General features: G+C 38.8%; 1 protein-coding gene and 1 long non-coding RNA gene across 5 annotated transcripts; one reads left to right on the top strand and one right to left on the bottom strand.

Annotated features, from left to right (window-relative positions):
* On the bottom strand, nt 13–6864 carry LOC107639667 (protein DETOXIFICATION 44, chloroplastic). Of its 4 annotated transcripts, none has more exons than XM_016343219.2 (13): nt 6509–6864; nt 5820–5944; nt 5260–5412; nt 4998–5140; nt 3955–4090; nt 3362–3458; nt 3156–3256; nt 2330–2493; nt 1926–1997; nt 1690–1806; nt 904–999; nt 653–774; nt 13–333 (listed from the first exon to the last, which is right to left on the bottom strand). In XM_016343219.2, the coding sequence occupies exons 1-13, from the start codon at nt 6787–6789 to the stop codon at nt 273–275; spliced, it is 1668 nt and encodes a 555-aa protein (XP_016198705.1). In that variant the 5' UTR covers nt 6790–6864; the 3' UTR covers nt 13–272. The 4 variants fall into 4 exon arrangements, 3 of the variants coding, with proteins under 3 accessions (XP_016198705.1, XP_020977115.1, XP_020977114.1); XM_021121456.1 differs by having other exon boundaries at nt 2330–2427; XM_021121455.1 differs by having other exon boundaries at nt 5263–5412.
* LOC107639669 lies at nt 2005–2506 on the top strand. Its single transcript, XR_001620267.2, has 2 exons — nt 2005–2276; nt 2410–2506. It is a non-coding gene; the product is annotated as an uncharacterized LOC107639669 (long non-coding RNA).

Here is a 16623-nt window from a genome sequence, read left to right as displayed (position 1 = left end):
ACTGCAATCTCCTAATAAATACAAATTTCTTCTATGACTTGTTCTCTCCCTCTCTGTACTTCTTTGGAAACTATATAAATTCTATCTAGCTGTATCAGCAACATTTTCATTTTGGTAAACTGGTTTGCACCAAGTACTGCTACACTGTTATGTATTCTATCCAATTGCAAGGGTATGGAAATCAGGCCTATTTTTCACAACATAGAGCTCTTGATCATGTTCTGGCCATTCAAAAAGTTGGCCTTTACTGGATGACTTCAAAATAATGTCGGTCAGTCTCCACCGCCATCTTTATACCAGATCATACTCCACGGGCCATTTTTGCTGCTCAACCTATCAAAACATGTGTTTAAATTATTTATATTTAAATCACTTTCCATAATTCCCTCTAAAGTTTTCTCAAGTCTGCTTATAGCTCTAGCTATAGGAGTAGGACTATGAAAAAGATTAACTCAAATAAAGTTGCAAGACATTTTCATACATGTGACAGCATGCCATATCACATGTTGACAAGCATGTCCAGTTTCATGCTGGGATTCCTTTTGGTGCAAGGTTCCCAATATGGAGGGTATAGTGAGTCATAACAACCAACAAAAAGTGTCCCAACTGTCACCATAATAATGAATTAGATGTGTCAATGCCAAATATCTACCTCCATGCTCCGGCGAGAACACGCATAGTCATGAAGAGAAACAACCCTGCCCAGACTCCAGGAAGTCCAAGTTCTGGAGCAGCTACAAGCAAGAACATTGAAGAAACTAGTCCAACCAGCATCTACCCCATAACGAAACCCAAGAAACAAAATGTAAGGATAGAGGAGGGAACAAACGACGAGAAAAAGATATAAAGCAAAATTAGTCATGAGACTTTTAAGTATTTGTAATCATCAGGTTTTACAATTACCGTTGAGTACGCAGCATAACCATAGTCTGATACCCCATAGTAAAGCCCATCAATGACAAATGCCAAAGCATTCACTGGTTGAGTTCCAGCCACAAACTGCACAGTATGATTAAATTTCAGATATTTCAAACATTACTGATACGTACATGCATCCACAGACAGAAAGGAGGATCATGCATAATATAATAGCTGAGTAGACATTTAATAGCCACGCTGAAACTTAGCCTAGCTAAAAAGAAGATATTATATTTCAATCAGTCCAAGAAGCTTTTGTCATGCAAGGTATGATTCATCAATACTAGAGTCGTGATAGTCTGATGTTACAAATATATAAACATACAACAAAATGAACCTTCAGTTATTAGCCAACCAACAATAAACCATTTGCTTATTTAAGTGGAGCTCAACACTTCACAACAATTTATACTGGTTAGTTAATGTCAAGTCTAACCTCCCAAAAAGAAAAAAGAAAAAAAAATCCTGAAGATAATCTAGCTAAGATATAAGATTATACATTCATCATCACTAAGTAACCTTGAAAAGATAAATTGTTTGTGATGCTCCATTATTTGGGAGGAAAAGAAGGGAAACAAAAAAGAGTCGATTCTTATGCTTTGCATGAAAATGATGTCGCTAGAAAAAGATGCTCTCCAATTAATGTCTTGAACTGGATTTCAATTTTTAGTTGGTGTTAAGGACCTGACTTACACACAAACTTCAACTTCTGCAGGCTCGTTGCTTTGACTTTTAAATCAATCAAAGTCAACAAGAATTGTTATTTCTTACCAATATGCCTGACCGAGCAACACTCAGAACTTCCAAGTCTGTGGTAAATAAGCTTGAAAATGATCCAAACCCAAAGAATAAGATCACGGACAAAGTAATTCCTGTTCCTAAACCAATCTGCTTGACACATAAAAGAGAGTAGGTGAAACGAATTCTGGATGGATCTGTGTACAAGTTATATCATTCAACTAAGAAAGTAAGAACAAAGTAAGTTGCTGGAGGCAATAATCAAGCACCTGTAATACTCTATATGTAATGAGGCGTGCTTGCTCGTAATTTCCCTGCGAGTAACTGCTGGCAAGAAGTGTCTGTAAAATAAATGTCATTACTCATTACAATATTACACAATAACAGGACATCATTTTGAGCCCCACTCAGAATTTTGAAAAGACTTTGGCTTATGAGCAAAAAGTCTTAAAACTTGACCATACCCAACCTGCTTGTTTACTTGGTCAGGGAAAGCCCCCAAATGTCCATAAAATAAACAAATGCAGTTCATAATTATAAAATAAAACTTCATTCGACTAGATTCATTTGTGTCTTGGAAACTGAATATGATAAACTAACGAGAGATATGTTTTGATCATGTTCTCTGCGGTACTTTGTTACTTCATAGTCATTTATGAATGCAAGATCTAACCTGACCAGCAAGTGCCAGAGCATCAGTGAGCAAAGATATCGGCAGCCAAACTTGCATGCAAATTTGATGACCAGCCATAGGTATAGGGCCCTGCTTAGCTGCCATAGAGGTTGACAGTGTCAAAGTCAGAAACACAGCCACAGTCCTGCCGATAAGAAGACCACCTACAATACAAAATGCAACAGTCAAAGTAAAACTAACTGCCTAATTAGCTCGGTTATGTCTCCGATCCAGTTAGAGTTAAGAAAACAAAAACCATATTTCGTGACTAAAAGTACAAAATACACATTATAATGTGTGAACAGACACAAAAGCCCTGTTAAAGTGATCTATTCAATCAAATTCTCCTTTCAGGAACAATGCGATCATAATATTCTTGAAAAATGAACTCTATGGGATCGTAATTTTCAAATCAGTCAATCATATCTGATCCTATCAGCAAATCCTTCCAGTTTCTCGAAATTCTCGTTCCAGTTTACTAGTTACTAAAATGCGCAATCCAACTTGAAGCTACATGTAAAATCTATAGCCAACAGTAGCAATAAATACAAAACCACAAATAGAATACACTATCCATTCAAAGCATGAAATAAAGAAAAACTGAAACTATTGATCCCTGAACTCATGTTAATCTGATTAGTTATAAAGCTAATAATCATGCAAATTTGAAGTTCATCTTGAAATTTTCAATGCATTTGTACAGAAAGAACTAGTAATAATTTTTCCAATCCGCTCTGATAATTTTATTATCATTACCGAAACAAAAAAACTTCCTCTGTATATGGACAGACTTAGCAACACTACGACTTAATTTAGAAAGAGGTACCAGATTTCAGATAGCTGAAAAATTTTCTCCCATCAAAGTGAAAAGGCGTTAGGAGCACATTGCCGGTCAATTTCCATAGAAGAATAAAAGCAATTAAGTATCTGGTGAGCAAAAGAAAAATTGCGTCAAATGCAGAAGATTACATAAATTCAGGGGCATGTGCAAAATGCACAGATAAAACTAAGTTTACCACATTGTTGACGTACTCAGAGATCACTGTAGCAGCTGCAGCACCACTAATGCCAAGGCCAAAAAAGAATATTAATATTGGATCCAATATCGCATTAAGAACGTTGCCAGCACCTGAAAATTCAAGCGAAGCAATCCCCATCAATACATCCACAAATTTTTCACATCAACAAGACTAAAGTGCAGACATAAGTCTACAAAAACTAAATATTGTCGAAGAAATAATTTGAGAATCTGCTTGTGCTTCTTCTATGCAGTAACAGTAAAGAGTCAAGAAATGAAAATGAGAACAGATATTCCATATAAGCTATTTGCTTTGTCATTCATTTATTAGCCTGTGTTGTAAGATTCCATTCTTTCTGGATTGAGTATAATAGGAAAACACAGCCTTTACTAAGAGTGCAGACTGTTGAAAAGAGGAGGAAAACAGGGCCTTTACGAAAAGAAAAGAAACCATGGAGTTAAAAAGGATGGAGTAAACCACAGAAAATGCCATGGGAAGAGGACGGAATTCTAGTATCACACGTGGGGCGGGGGTAATATTTTTAATTTTCAAACAAATTTGAGTGAGAAAAGATGAAGTTATATAAGAAACTGATGTAATACTTGCCAACAGCATATCGAGGCGTCTTTGTATCCTTAAATCCACGAAAAGTGCCTTGAGCAGCTAATGCAATCACAATTGCTGGAGCGCCGAAGGCCCTTAGCATAAGAAAGTTCTCAGCAGGTCCACGCATAGGGGAATCCTGTACAGAAAATAAATGGATTATGGAGTAGATGATATTAATAAGATTTTTATCAAGTCTAAGGAGACAGAAGTAAGGTTCAATTATAGATAACGAAATGTTCCGTGAAATGGTTTTCCAAAAATGCAATGTTTATTTCTATTAAGCTCAGACCAACTAAAAGGAGAAAAGAAATACTGGGACATAGAAAAATCTCTTGTTATGCATATAATGACCGATGACAGGGAATTTGAAGCAAGAAAAAGTAAGTTTACATTGATTGACTAATTGTCAATATATTTCTTGAAGTGGATGGCAACATAATTAATTAACTGAAAGGTAACTAGTACATAATGATATTGGTGTTATAATAAGGTTCTAACCCTTAAATATAAGAATTAGTAACAAGAACTATCACATGTCTATTAGAATTGAACATGGATTTGGAAATGAAATTCAGTTCCTTTTATTATTGTGCAATATTGACGTCAATTCATCAAAAAAGTTATGCACCACTATATAGAATAAAAAGAATGGCTTAAAAGAAAAATGCAATGACTGCTTTTAAAAACAGATTAAGAAAAAAAAAAGTAATGAATCTGCAACTGTGTAACAGAGAACAAGCCTATGAGAAGCAAATTGAACTTTCATGATTCAACTTAAAGTAAGATTGCTTCCAACTGAGATTTTACACAATAGTTCTACAGAGAAGTTGTAAAAAAGCATTCACTGATTTATATTACATGGAAAAAAAAAAATCCATTCTTCCACCCTCCCCCCCTTCCCTCTCTTTTTTTTCCTATTCATATGGTTGGCCGGGTGGTGTTGTCTTGGACAACCAAGTGTAGACTCTGAAGAAAATAACATGTTGACACAAAATAAATATACAAGGTAATTATTGATCAATAATCAGCCAAGGTTGACATACAGCAGGTATACCCATGATGTTCATAATGATGCCAGAACCAAGGGAAAGAAGCACAGTTTCAGCAATTCCAAGAGTAGCAGCAAGTGCTAAAGAAGTTGATACTGAAGGAATACGCCTCTTGCTTTGGTATTTGCCACCAAAATCTAGATGATACCAAAGTGAACAAAACCGTCAGTAGAGGCATCTAAAGAAGGGAACCTATGACCATGTCTGGAAAACTAGTCAGACTATTAAAGAGGTGTAGCTTTCTTATAAAGCTTACTACTTTCATCAGTTTGACTGGAATCCTTGCTGATCAGTGCCTGTTCCTCGGCAACAAAGGATGTGGTAATATTAAGTAAAGGAATGTTAAATATTTTTGACACCAAATTAAACACAGAAGTTGAAACCCCAACTGCAGCCAATTCAGCAGGCCCTGCATATATAAATATAATTAAGGGGGATTTCTCACTACAACAACAATCATCAATCAAATGTATGTCCAAACAAACAGAACCTAAGACAAGCAAATACTTGTAACCGTCATCACCAACTACAATTACAAGATTACAACTATCTATTAAATAAACAACAAACTAGCAATTCAGAATGGGCTTTCAGGGTGAGAATAAAATTAAGCCAAATAAGCTGCAGGCAGATTAAATTACAATTCCATACTTTCGACCAGTTTAAAACAAGAAAATGCAAACCAATAAATAAAATTAATTTAATCAAATTAGCTTACTTTATACAAGAGTATGTTTGAGTTAATGATTGAAGAGATTATTAACAGAAAGTTACTAATAACTAACTAACTAATTCACCATCTGTAATAATAAGTACCTATGTGGCCGACAAATGCTGTGTCGATCAGTGAGGTAAGTGGATCAGCTGCCAATGCCAAAGCAGCAGGTAGTGCAATGGACAGTATTTCCTTCCCCAGTTCATCAAATTTAAGCCACCCATCTCTGTTCAAAGCAGGTATATTAAACTTCAAAACTCCAATTTACATGCAAATAACCTAAAAATAGAAAAGAAAGACAAACTTTTTAACTGAAAATTCTCAGTCACACATTAAATCAGATTCAAAGAAAGAGAAGGCAGAAACTTTATCAAATTAAATCCTCAAAGTTCAATCTTAATTAAAATCGAAGAAACAAACTTCAAAATCCCAAATCACAAATAAATAACATAAGAATAAAGCCATAGACTAATTTCAAAAGTTCCATTTACATGTAAGATTGAGCTAACAATAGCTTCATTAATTTTAAATCTCTTTCAAAACGAAGAAACTAACTTCAACTCAAATCTCTTCAAAAAGAAGAAACTAACTTCAACTCAAATCCCAAATTCTGCAACAAATTAAATTCAAACAAAGCTCAATCATGATCAAGTTAAAGCCACACATTTCAGCTGAAACCCCAAGAAACACACTTTTAAGCCCCAATTACGCATAAACTAAGCCCAAAAAAAATAGAAAAAAGAAAAGGAAAAAAAATCCAGCTCTGATAGTAACTCAATTGAAGCATTACCCGAATCGACGAAGAAAAGCAAAGGAATCATCCGAAGAAGACGAATTGCGAGAAGATTCATCTTCAAGGGAGCTAGTTTCAACGGAATCATTGGTGGTGGTGGTGGTGGCACGGTTGTTTTTCAAAGAAGCTTTTGGTGCGATTCGGATTCGAATGCGAGAAAAGCAATGATAAGGCTTTGGGATTAAAGTAGGAGATTTGAATGGTGGATGATAGCAATGGTGAGGTTGAAGTTGCAGAGAGTGAATGCAAAGAAAGCGGTGACATTGAGAAGATGCCATTGAAGCACCTGCACCACCCACACAGTGTGAAGAACGAAATTTGACGGAATGTCATGCACTGAATAACGGCATAACATAACCATATATTTATTTTCATTTTCATTTTATTTATTTTCCTTCTTTTTTTTTTTTTTTTCATTTTAATGGACACGTAATTTTACTCTGTCGCAAAAAATAAATAAAAGCAATAATAAATATGTATTTGGTGGGGCCATGTACTGCTTGGGCCTCAAATGATTGTTGTTAACTTAATGGTTTCGGCCTCATATTCTGAATCTGTAAATCAAGTATTAGAAAAAATAAATAAATAAATGAGATATAATAAATATTTTTTTATTATGTACACAAAAAAAGATAAATATAAAAAGAAACATGTAAAATCATACATAACTGTCCCGTATTTCCGCTTCCTAAAAGAGATAGAAATATATAAAAGTGTACGAAGAGAGAAGGAGACAAAAACTCAATTGTTAACTCAATTGTTCTCAAGTTATCATTACAAAACACTGAAACAAATAGAATGTATTGTTTCTCCGATCTTGAATGTGTACTATTGTGTAGGAATACCACTTTTACTATCTTTCATTAGTTGTTGGCATCTTTCTAAACTACTTTTGTTTTTATAAATATAAATTAAATAATACAATTTGTATTGGTACTTAGTATTGAATCATTGATAATTCTCCTCTTCTTTGTCAATGGAAGAGAATATATATATAATGTTTGACATTTTTGTCATATTTTAAAAATATTTTTGTGATTAATAAAAGTGAGAAATATTTTTATTAACATTTTAAAAAATTAGAGATGATTTTGATAGTTTATCTTTATTTATACATTTTGTCTTATAAATTTAAATATTTAAAACATAATTTTATGACATAGTACTAAAATTTTTATTACAAAAAAAATTCATGAATCCAAAAGACAATAGCGTATTTAAAATATAAGTAATAATGTTTGTTATGTGGGTAACCTGAGATAGGTGGATTGGGCTTGAAGAATTGACCCAAACGTTAGTGGAAGGTGGCCTCTGATTTGTTCACGTTCGAGAGCAGCCGTCCAAGTTGTGCGTTGGATGGAATGGAGGGTGATACCTGCAAAGACACTCTGATGCCTAAGTCAGCAAGGGGTTAAACAGGTTTAGAATGTATTGGAACTTGCTTTTACCTGAGTGGGTCAATGTATTTATAGGTGATGATCTAATAATCACCGTTGGAGTAGTTTTACTTCTGAAGGTGGATAACCGTCCCTTTATCTTAGGGTTGTTGAGATATCTCTTCTAGAAGTGGGTGAGAGATTTTAGGGGCAGTTACTTATTTGAATAAGTGTTATCTGCCAGCTTATGTCGAACCCGACTTCTTTGGAGAGGAGCTTATGTCGAGCTCGACCTGTTCTGACGAGGTTGGATAAGTGGTGAAGGCCAACCTCTAGATTGGACCTTTTTGGCTTACTTGGGCCTGAATCATAGTGTTGGACTAGGGTATAAACAGTGCCCCTACTCGAGTCTGATCTTTTAGCCATGAGTGGGATTCGAGTATTAATTGAACTTGGGTTCGTTCAAGTCGGAAACCGACGTAATTTTAGTTTAAAAGCAACGTGATTTCGAATTTCTCAACTGTCGTATCTAATCAAACGTCACATCCGTTTGGGATTTCGCATTTACACGTGGAGGCAGTTATATTAGTAACACTGTAACGACGCGTTTCTTTAATGATTTATTTTACCGTTGTGCCTCTGACCTGTTATAAATACTTTTCCCTCTTCTTTCTTTGTTTTCTTTCGTCTTCTTTTCGAAGTTTTTCCCTGCTTTCATACTCCTTTGCTCAAAAAACTCCCTTTTGGCTCTTCGTTCGTGGGTACTTCAGGTCGGCTACTAGAATCCCTCCCTTTTTTTCAAAAGAAGGTTAGTTCTTCTTGCCTTCTTTTATTATTCTTGGTCGTGTTTTACTTATGCTGTACGCTAGAGAGGGGTTTTCGGGTATATTTTTTATGTATGTTTGTTGATGTAGTGAGAAACTTTGGAATTTTTATGTCCTTCTTTTCGGAGAAGCTGTTTCTTTTACTGCTTGCTGGCCGTTTTTCTTTATTTGCTTTGAGAGGACTGCCTTGCTGTTAGAACCCTGTTTTTTTTATGGTTTCTTTTTCTTTTATGTAGGTTTTACTGCTTTTACCTACGCCCCCTATTTTTTGAAAATGTCTTCCTGTATTCCTGAAGCTTTGTCGCGCTGGGTAGATTCTTCCGTTTTGTATGAGCATCCCTTAGTGGATGATGTTTTTATTACTAAACTTAGGAAGCATCATAGGATCTGTAGTGTTGATGAGGATGAGCCCAAGTATGAATTGGTGGCCCCAGATCCTGAGGACCGGATTTGTTGTGGGAGAATTGCTAATTCTGATTCTCTTTTTTTTTGTGTACGATTGTCTATTTGCCCGCCTAGGGGTTGCTTTTCCTTTTTCTGACTTCGAGGTGGAGATATTGTCTCATTGTAGAGTAGCTCCTTCCCAGCATCACCCTAACTCTTGGGGTTTCATTAAGTCTACCAACTAGTTAGCCGAGAGCTGGACTTTCTGACCTCTTTAAAGATCTTTTTCTATCTGACAAAACCATTTAGCACTCAGAATAACAAGCAACGGTAGGTATCCTTCTGAGCTATTTAGGGACGAAAGGTTTTTTCAATCTTTGATGAATCATTCCACGACTTTAAAAACTTTTTCTTTAAGGTCTAGGCCGTAGAAGGCCATCACCTTCTTTTCTTGAATGATAACAATGAACCCCGATTTCCTCTGTATTGGTCGGAGGCCTCCCCTGTAGAAAAATATGGTCTAGACGATTTGGATGAGGTAGAGGAGGCTATTGTTGAGTTTTTTTGAGAGGCTTGGGGACGTGCTCCAAATCTAGATACAAAGAAGTTCCTTCTAGGCTCTCCGAGTTTTGTGCAGACCCAGCTAGGTAGTTTATGTTTCTTTGTATCTATTTCTTACGAGTTTCGACTTGCAATGTGCTTTCCTCCGATTTTGTATGTTGATTAACTTTTATTTTCTTCTTTTCAGAAATGGTGAAAAGTGGATCTAGCACTGCTTACCAAAATGTCTAGGAGGCCAAGAGGAAGGCTCGTGCCCGAGCTGATGTTGCGAAGGTCGGAGCTTCTAGCACTCCTCCTCACAACTCGAAGACCTCTTCTCGCCCTATTTTGGTAAACCCTGCCTCTGCTTCTTCTCTTCCTCCTCCTCCCCCTGTCCCCCCAGTCCAGCCTTCTTCCGAACTTGAAAAGAAGAAGCGTAAGACCTTAGAGTCCGGTTCTATTGCTGGAGAGGCCTGTTTCGATGGTCCAAAGTTCATTCGGAAGCACATCTTTTCTCATAGCCAAATTGCTATGGATGATACCTCCCTTCGAAATCATCTTCAGATTTTGGTTCGGGGAGGAGTTCGGACTGCTGGAGTTTGTACTGCCCTTTTTTATATTCTCGACAAAACTCCCTTGAATTCTTTTTAAAAACCGTGGAGGACCTTTAGGGGAGGATTGTCCTGTATCAAGAAGAGAAAAAGAGGCTGCAGGGGGAAAATGCCTGGTTGAAGGAGGAGCTGACCCAACTCCAGGAGAGAGAGAAAAAATTGATGGGCCAATGTGCCATGACTGAGGGGTTGAAGGAGAAGGCGGAGCAGAATTATGTTAGGCTTTTTTTCCGAGAATATTGATCTTCAAAAGTAGCTGGAGTCGAATCGGGAGGCCTATCAGGACCTGGAGGATTCAATCGTTGAGAGCTCAGAAGAGGCTTTCAGGGTGTTTAAGGAATAAGTCAGGGTTATTGCTCCTGACTTGGACCTTTCACCCCTCTATCCTGACAAAGTGGTCATTGATGGCGCGATTGTCTCTCCTCCTCGTCCTGAAACCGATTCCGAGCTGAAGACTCGTAGGTAACGAATCGTTGAGTCTCCTCCCGCAAGGTGGACCAACAGGAAGGATTTCTGCCGAGTTCTTCTGAGGCTCCGACTTCTGTTGCCGAAGAGATTCCTGTGACCCCTCTGACTTCTGCTGCAGACCCAAGCTCCATTCCTCTTTATGTCTCCAATCTTCCTTTCCAGTGATTTTAGCTATTAGGGCCCAGCTTGTGGGCCCTTTTTGAACAATTTTATTTTTATATGTTTGTTTGAGGTGGTGGTTTCCTGACATTTTAACCTTTTTTATGGTCATTAACAAAAAAGTTGTTTGCTTGGTTAGTCCTTTTTTGGATAAGGGCCTTTTTAACAAAATATTTTGATTATGCATGCTTGCGGATGTTTTGATGCTTTTTTTCTTCCTGAGTTTTTTACAAAAAAACCCTTCTATTTTTGTGAGAAAATCTTTTTATCGTGTGGGCTTTTTGTCTAAGTTAGACAATTTTATTTATTGTCAAAAACTCTTTTTAGAAATTTGAGAAAGCCTTCGCTTCTATCCTCGAAGGGTTTTCCTATCTCATTTTGTGTTCCATTATTTCGAAATTACATATTCAATTTTGTTTATTTGAACTATTTTCATAGGTTATTTTTGCAATACACTTTTGTTTTTCTCGGGCTTTCCGACTTGTAAGTTGTTAGCGATATTACTTTCGAGTTATCATGATCGTTTCTTATAACCTCTTTACACCGATTTGTACCTCGTTGTTATCTTGCCGACCACTCAGGTCGGTCAAAGAATTTGCATACTTTTTTGAGCTTAAATCGGTGTGTTTCATAGGATAATAATACTAATGGAATTTATAAAGAGATAAAGTAAATGCTTATTGATTGATGGAGATAACTTTTACAAAAGTTGTTGTCTAGCTACTAAGGGATTTAAAACTTTTAACCCTTAGTTCCCACTTTGATACCTCGTTAAAACCTCCTTCAGGAAAACCCGTTTTTGGGAAAAATCATGAAGTTAGAAAAAAGAGTACATCAGAGAATAGAGTTTGCTTCTAGCTATAATAGCTCTTCATGTTGTAGGCATGCCACGACCTGGGGAGCTCATTACCCTCTAGGTCGGATACTTTGTAATACCCTTTTCCGAGTACTTCTATTATCCTATATGGCCCCTTCCAATTGGCAGCGAGCTTTCCTTCACCTGACTTGTTTACGCTGATGTCATTCCTAATCAAGACCAAGTCGTTTGAGGTGAAGCTTCTACAAATGACTTTCTTATTGTATCTGTTTGTCATCCTTTGCTTTAGTGCTGCTTCCCTTATATGGCCTGTTCTCGAATTTCAGGGAGTAGTTTGAGTTCTTCTTTATGTGCCTGAATATTGCCGACCTCATTATAGAATCTCACCTTTGGACTTTGCTCATTGACTTCAACTGGTATCATGGCTTCTATGCCATGAGCAAGTCGAAAGGATGTTTCTGCAGTAGCTGATTGAGGTGTGGTTTGATAGGCTCACAATACTTGAGGAAGCTCCTCGACCCAAGCCCCACTTTGCATCTAGAAGCATTTTCTTTAATCCAGCCAGTATGAATTTATTGGCTGCCTCAACTTGCCCATTTGCATGTGGGTGTTCAACCAAGGTGAACTAGTGCTTGATCTTCATACTGGCTACCAAGTTTCTGAATGTAGAGTCGGTGAACTGGGTTCCATTATCCGCGGTGATGGAATAGGGGATTCCATACCTGGTAATGATATTTTTGTAGAGAAACTTTCGACATCTCTGGGCTGTAATGGTGGCCAAGGGTTCTGCTTCAATCCATTTTGTGAAGTAGTCTACTCCCACTATGAGGTATTTTACTTGTCCAGGTGCTTGGGGAAAAGATCCGAGTAGGTCCAATCCCCATTTTGCAAAAGGTCATGGAGAAGTTATGCTTATAAGTTCTTCAGGGGTAGCGACATGAAAGTTAGCATGCATTTGGCATGGCTGACACTTCTTCACGAACTCGGTAGCATCCTTCTGTGAGGTCGGCTAGTAAAATCCTACTCGGATAACTTTCCTGGCTAAAGACCTTGCTCCAAGATGGTTTCCGCAAATACTGTTGTGCACCTCTTCCAAAACTTCTGTTGTCTTTGAGGTCGGGACGCACTTCAACAATGGTGTGGATATTCCTCTTTTATATATGATATTTTTCACCAAGGTGTAGCTTTGTGCCTCCCTACGAATTTTCTTGGCTTCTTTTTCCTCTTTGGGTAGGATGTCAAATTTTATGTATTCGATTAATGGGATCATCCGCTCGAGTTCTAAGCCGGATACCTCTAGGACATCTTACTTGACCTCTGTTTTCATAACAGAGGGCTCTTGAAGAGTTTTCTGGATCAGACTTCTGTTATTCCCTCCTGGCTTGGTACTTGCTAACTTGAAGAGAGTGTCCGCTCTACTGTTGAGATCCCGAGTTATGTGTCAGACCTCGGTCTCTAAGAATCGCCTAAGGTACTCCAAAGTCTTATCTAAGTACCTTTTCATATTTGGGTCTTGGACCTAATACTCTCCATTGATTTGAGAAGTCACCACTTGAAAGTCAGTAAAGACCACTACTTTGGTTGCCCCGACTTCTTCTGCTAGCTTCAACCTGGAAATCAAGGCTTCATATTCTGCTTGATTGTTAGAAGCGGAGAATTCGAATTTTAGGGAGACTTCTATTTGGGTTCCTTCTTGGTTGACTAGTATTATGCATGTGTTGCTTCCGACCTTATTGGAAGAGCCGTCCACATACAACTCCCAAGTTATGGAGGTCTCCTCTTGATCTCCCGCGTATTCTACCATGAAGTCGGTCAGGCACTGGGCTTTAATCGCTGTCCAAGTTTCATATTTAAGTCAAACTCAGATAGTTCTATAGCCCATTGAACCATTCTTCATGCAATGTCTGTTTTTAGAAGTATTTGCTTCATGGACTGGTTCGTTCAGACTTTTATTGTATGAGCTTGAAAATAAGGCCGTAGCCTTCGAGACGCCACTATTAATGCATATACGAACTTCTCGAGTTTTTGATACTTTAACTCGGGGCCTTGCAAAACTTTACTGGTGAAGTATACAGGATGCTGCTCGACCTCATCCTCCCGTATTAGTGCTGATGCCACAGCCTTTTCGGCTATAGACAAATAGAAGACGAGTTCTTCCCCGATTTCAGGTCGGGTCAAAACGGGAGGTTGGCTCAAAAACCTTTTGAACTCCTAAAAAGCTTCTTTGCATTCAGGAGTCCATTTGAACTGGCATCTTTTTCTTAGTAGAGAAAAAAGTGGTAGGGATCTCAATGCTGATCCTGCTAAAAATCTGGAGAGGGCTGCAAGTCCGTCGTTCAGCTGCTGGACCTCCCTTAAAACAATTCGGGCTTTTCATTTCCAGGACTGCTCTACACTTATCGGGATTAGCTTCAATCCCCTTTTGTTTTAGGATAAACCCTATAATTTTTCTAGCCTCCACTGCAAAGGTGTACTTTGTGGGATTCAATCTCATCCAGTGCATCCTTATGGTGCTGAAAACTTGTGAGAGGTCGGTCAAGAGGTCGGCTTCATCCTTGGTTTTTATTAACATGTTGTCCACATATACTTCCATTAAACTCCTAAGGTGAGGTGCAAACACCTTATTCATCAGCCTTTGGTATGTGGCCCCTGCATTTTTTAACCCAAAGGGCATGACCACATAGCAGTAATTCGCTCTAGGCGTGATGAAAGATATTTTTTCTTGATCCGGCCTGTACATCGAGATTTGATTATAACCCGAGTACGCATCCATGAATGACAAGTATTGATATCCCGAGCTGGAGTCTACTAGGAAATCAATATTTGGAAGAGGATATGGGTCCTTTGGATACGCCTTATTCAAGTCGGTGTAGTCGACGCACATCCTCCACTTGCCGTTTTGCTTCTTAACTAGCACTACGTTTGCCAGCCAGGCCGGATATTTAACCTTTCTGATGAAGCCGACCTCTAAGAGGGCTTGTATTTGATCCTCGACCACTTGAGCCCGTTCAGGACCGAGTTTCCGCCTTCTCTGTTGAACAGGTCGAGATCCTGGGTATACTAACAATTTCTGCGCCATGAGCTCGGGATCTATCCCGGGCATGTCGGAGGCTTTCTAAGCAAAGAGGTCGGAATTTTCTTGTAGGTACCTTATCAGCTTCTGCTTCAAATCTCTTTTCAAGTTAGCTCCTATGTTGGTATTTTCTCCGTCCTCTTGCCCGATTTGAACTCCTTCGGTCTTCCCTCTGGGCTATGGTCCCAGCTCTTCTTTAACTCGGATACCTCCGAGCTCTATAGTGTTTACTTCCTTGCCTTTACCCCTCAGGTTTAGGCTTTCATTGTAACACTTTCTCGCCAGCTTCTGATCTCCCCTGATGGTTGCAATTCCCTCTGGTGTTGGGAATTTCATACAAAGATGGGGGGTAGATACCACTGCTCCAAGCCGATTTAGGGTCGTTCTTCCTATCAAGGCATTATAGGCCGAACACACATCGACAACAATGAAGTCGATGCTTAGAGTTTTGGATTTCATTCCCTTTCCAAAAGTGGTATGTAGGGGTATGAATCTCAGTGGTTTTTTGGCGTATCCCCCAGTCCGAAGAGGGTGTCAGGGTATGCTCTTAACTCCTTTTCATCCAATCCCAGCTTGTCAAATGCTGGTTTGAACAGGATGTCTGCCAAGCTCCCCTGATCCACCAGGGTTCTGTGTAGATGAGCGTTGGCGAGAATCATGGTAATTACCACCGGATCGTCATGTCTAAGGACAATACCCTGTCCGTCTTCTTTGGTTAAACAGATGGTTGGGAGGTCGGGTAGTTCGCTCCCAACCTGGTAAACTTCCTTCAGATGTCTTTTTTGAGATAATTTTGTGAGTCCTCCCCTAGCAAACCCTACCGAGATCATATGTGTATGTCGTTCTGGGGTCCGTGGTGGCGGATCTCTCCGATCTTCCTCATCTCATTTCCTTTTTCCATGGTTGTCTGACCTTTCCATGAGATATCTATCAAGCCGACCTTCCTTGGCCAGCTTTTCTATCACATTTTTTAAGTCGTAACAATCATTGGTTGAATGGCCATACAGTTTATGGCACTCACAATATCGACTAGAAAAACTCGCAGAGGAGTATAAGAATGATATCTCATGGGCCTTTCAGACCCGACTTCTTCTTTTTTCTTGGGCTCCCTCTCCTTTTCCTTCGATGGGTGAGAGTGCCCAGGTCGCTAGCTTTGTTCTCGTAGCCTGGTGTTTTCCTCCATGTTGATGTACTTTTCAGCTCTTTCTTGTACATCACTCAAAGAAGTCGGGTGTCTCTTAGAGATGGACTGCAAGAAAGATCCTTCTCGAAGTCCATTAACGAGACCCATTATTACTGCTTCTGTAGGCAAGTCTTGAATTTCTAGGCACACCTTGTTGAATCTTTCCATGTAGTCTCTCAGGGGTTCTCTGATCTCCTGTTTTACTCCCAGGAGACTAGGCGCGTGCTTGACTTTGTCCTTTTGAATTGAAAATTTCATAAGGAACTTACGTGCGAGGTCGTCAAAGCTAGTGACTGGCCGTCGAACCATTTCATCACTGCCTTTGTCAAAGTCGTTGGAAAGGCTTTGCGGCGGGTAACATCAGAGACGTCGGCTAGGTACATTCGACTTTTGAAGTTGCTCAGGTGATGCTTTGGGTCGGTAGTCCCGTCGTACAGATCCATATCAGGGCTTTTGAAGTTTCTTGAAACTTTTGCTCTCATGATGTCTTCACTGAATGGGTCTTCTACCCCAATGGGGTATCTTCTCGGTCAGCGCGAGAGCCCTTACCCCGGAAGTTGGATTCTAATATTAAGAGTTTTTCTTCAAGTTCTTTTCGTTGCTCAACCTCTTTCCTTAGGTTTCTCTCCGCTTCTCGCTAACGTTCCAGTTCTTCTTACAATTGTTTTAGCCATCCT

The sequence above is a fragment of the Arachis ipaensis genome, chromosome B04 (genome assembly GCF_000816755.2).
Source record: "Arachis ipaensis cultivar K30076 chromosome B04, Araip1.1, whole genome shotgun sequence".
Lineage (NCBI taxonomy): Eukaryota > Viridiplantae > Streptophyta > Magnoliopsida > Fabales > Fabaceae > Arachis > Arachis ipaensis.
This window is presented reverse-complemented; position numbering and strand designations above follow the sequence as displayed.

Excerpts from the sequence above, each read along its gene's own strand:
- LOC107639667 (XM_016343219.2), bottom strand. The coding sequence starts at position 6,789 with ATGGCATCTTCTCAATGTCACCGCTTTCTTTGCATTCACTCTCTGCAA. Across the intron at positions 5,413-5,819 it reads AGCATTTGTCGGCCACATAG|GGCCTGCTGAATTGGCTGCA; the intron begins GTACTTATTATT and ends TTATATATGCAG. Across the intron at positions 2,494-3,155 it reads TTTCAGCTATCTGAAATCTG|GTGGTCTTCTTATCGGCAGG; the intron begins GTACCTCTTTCT and ends TTTGTATTGTAG.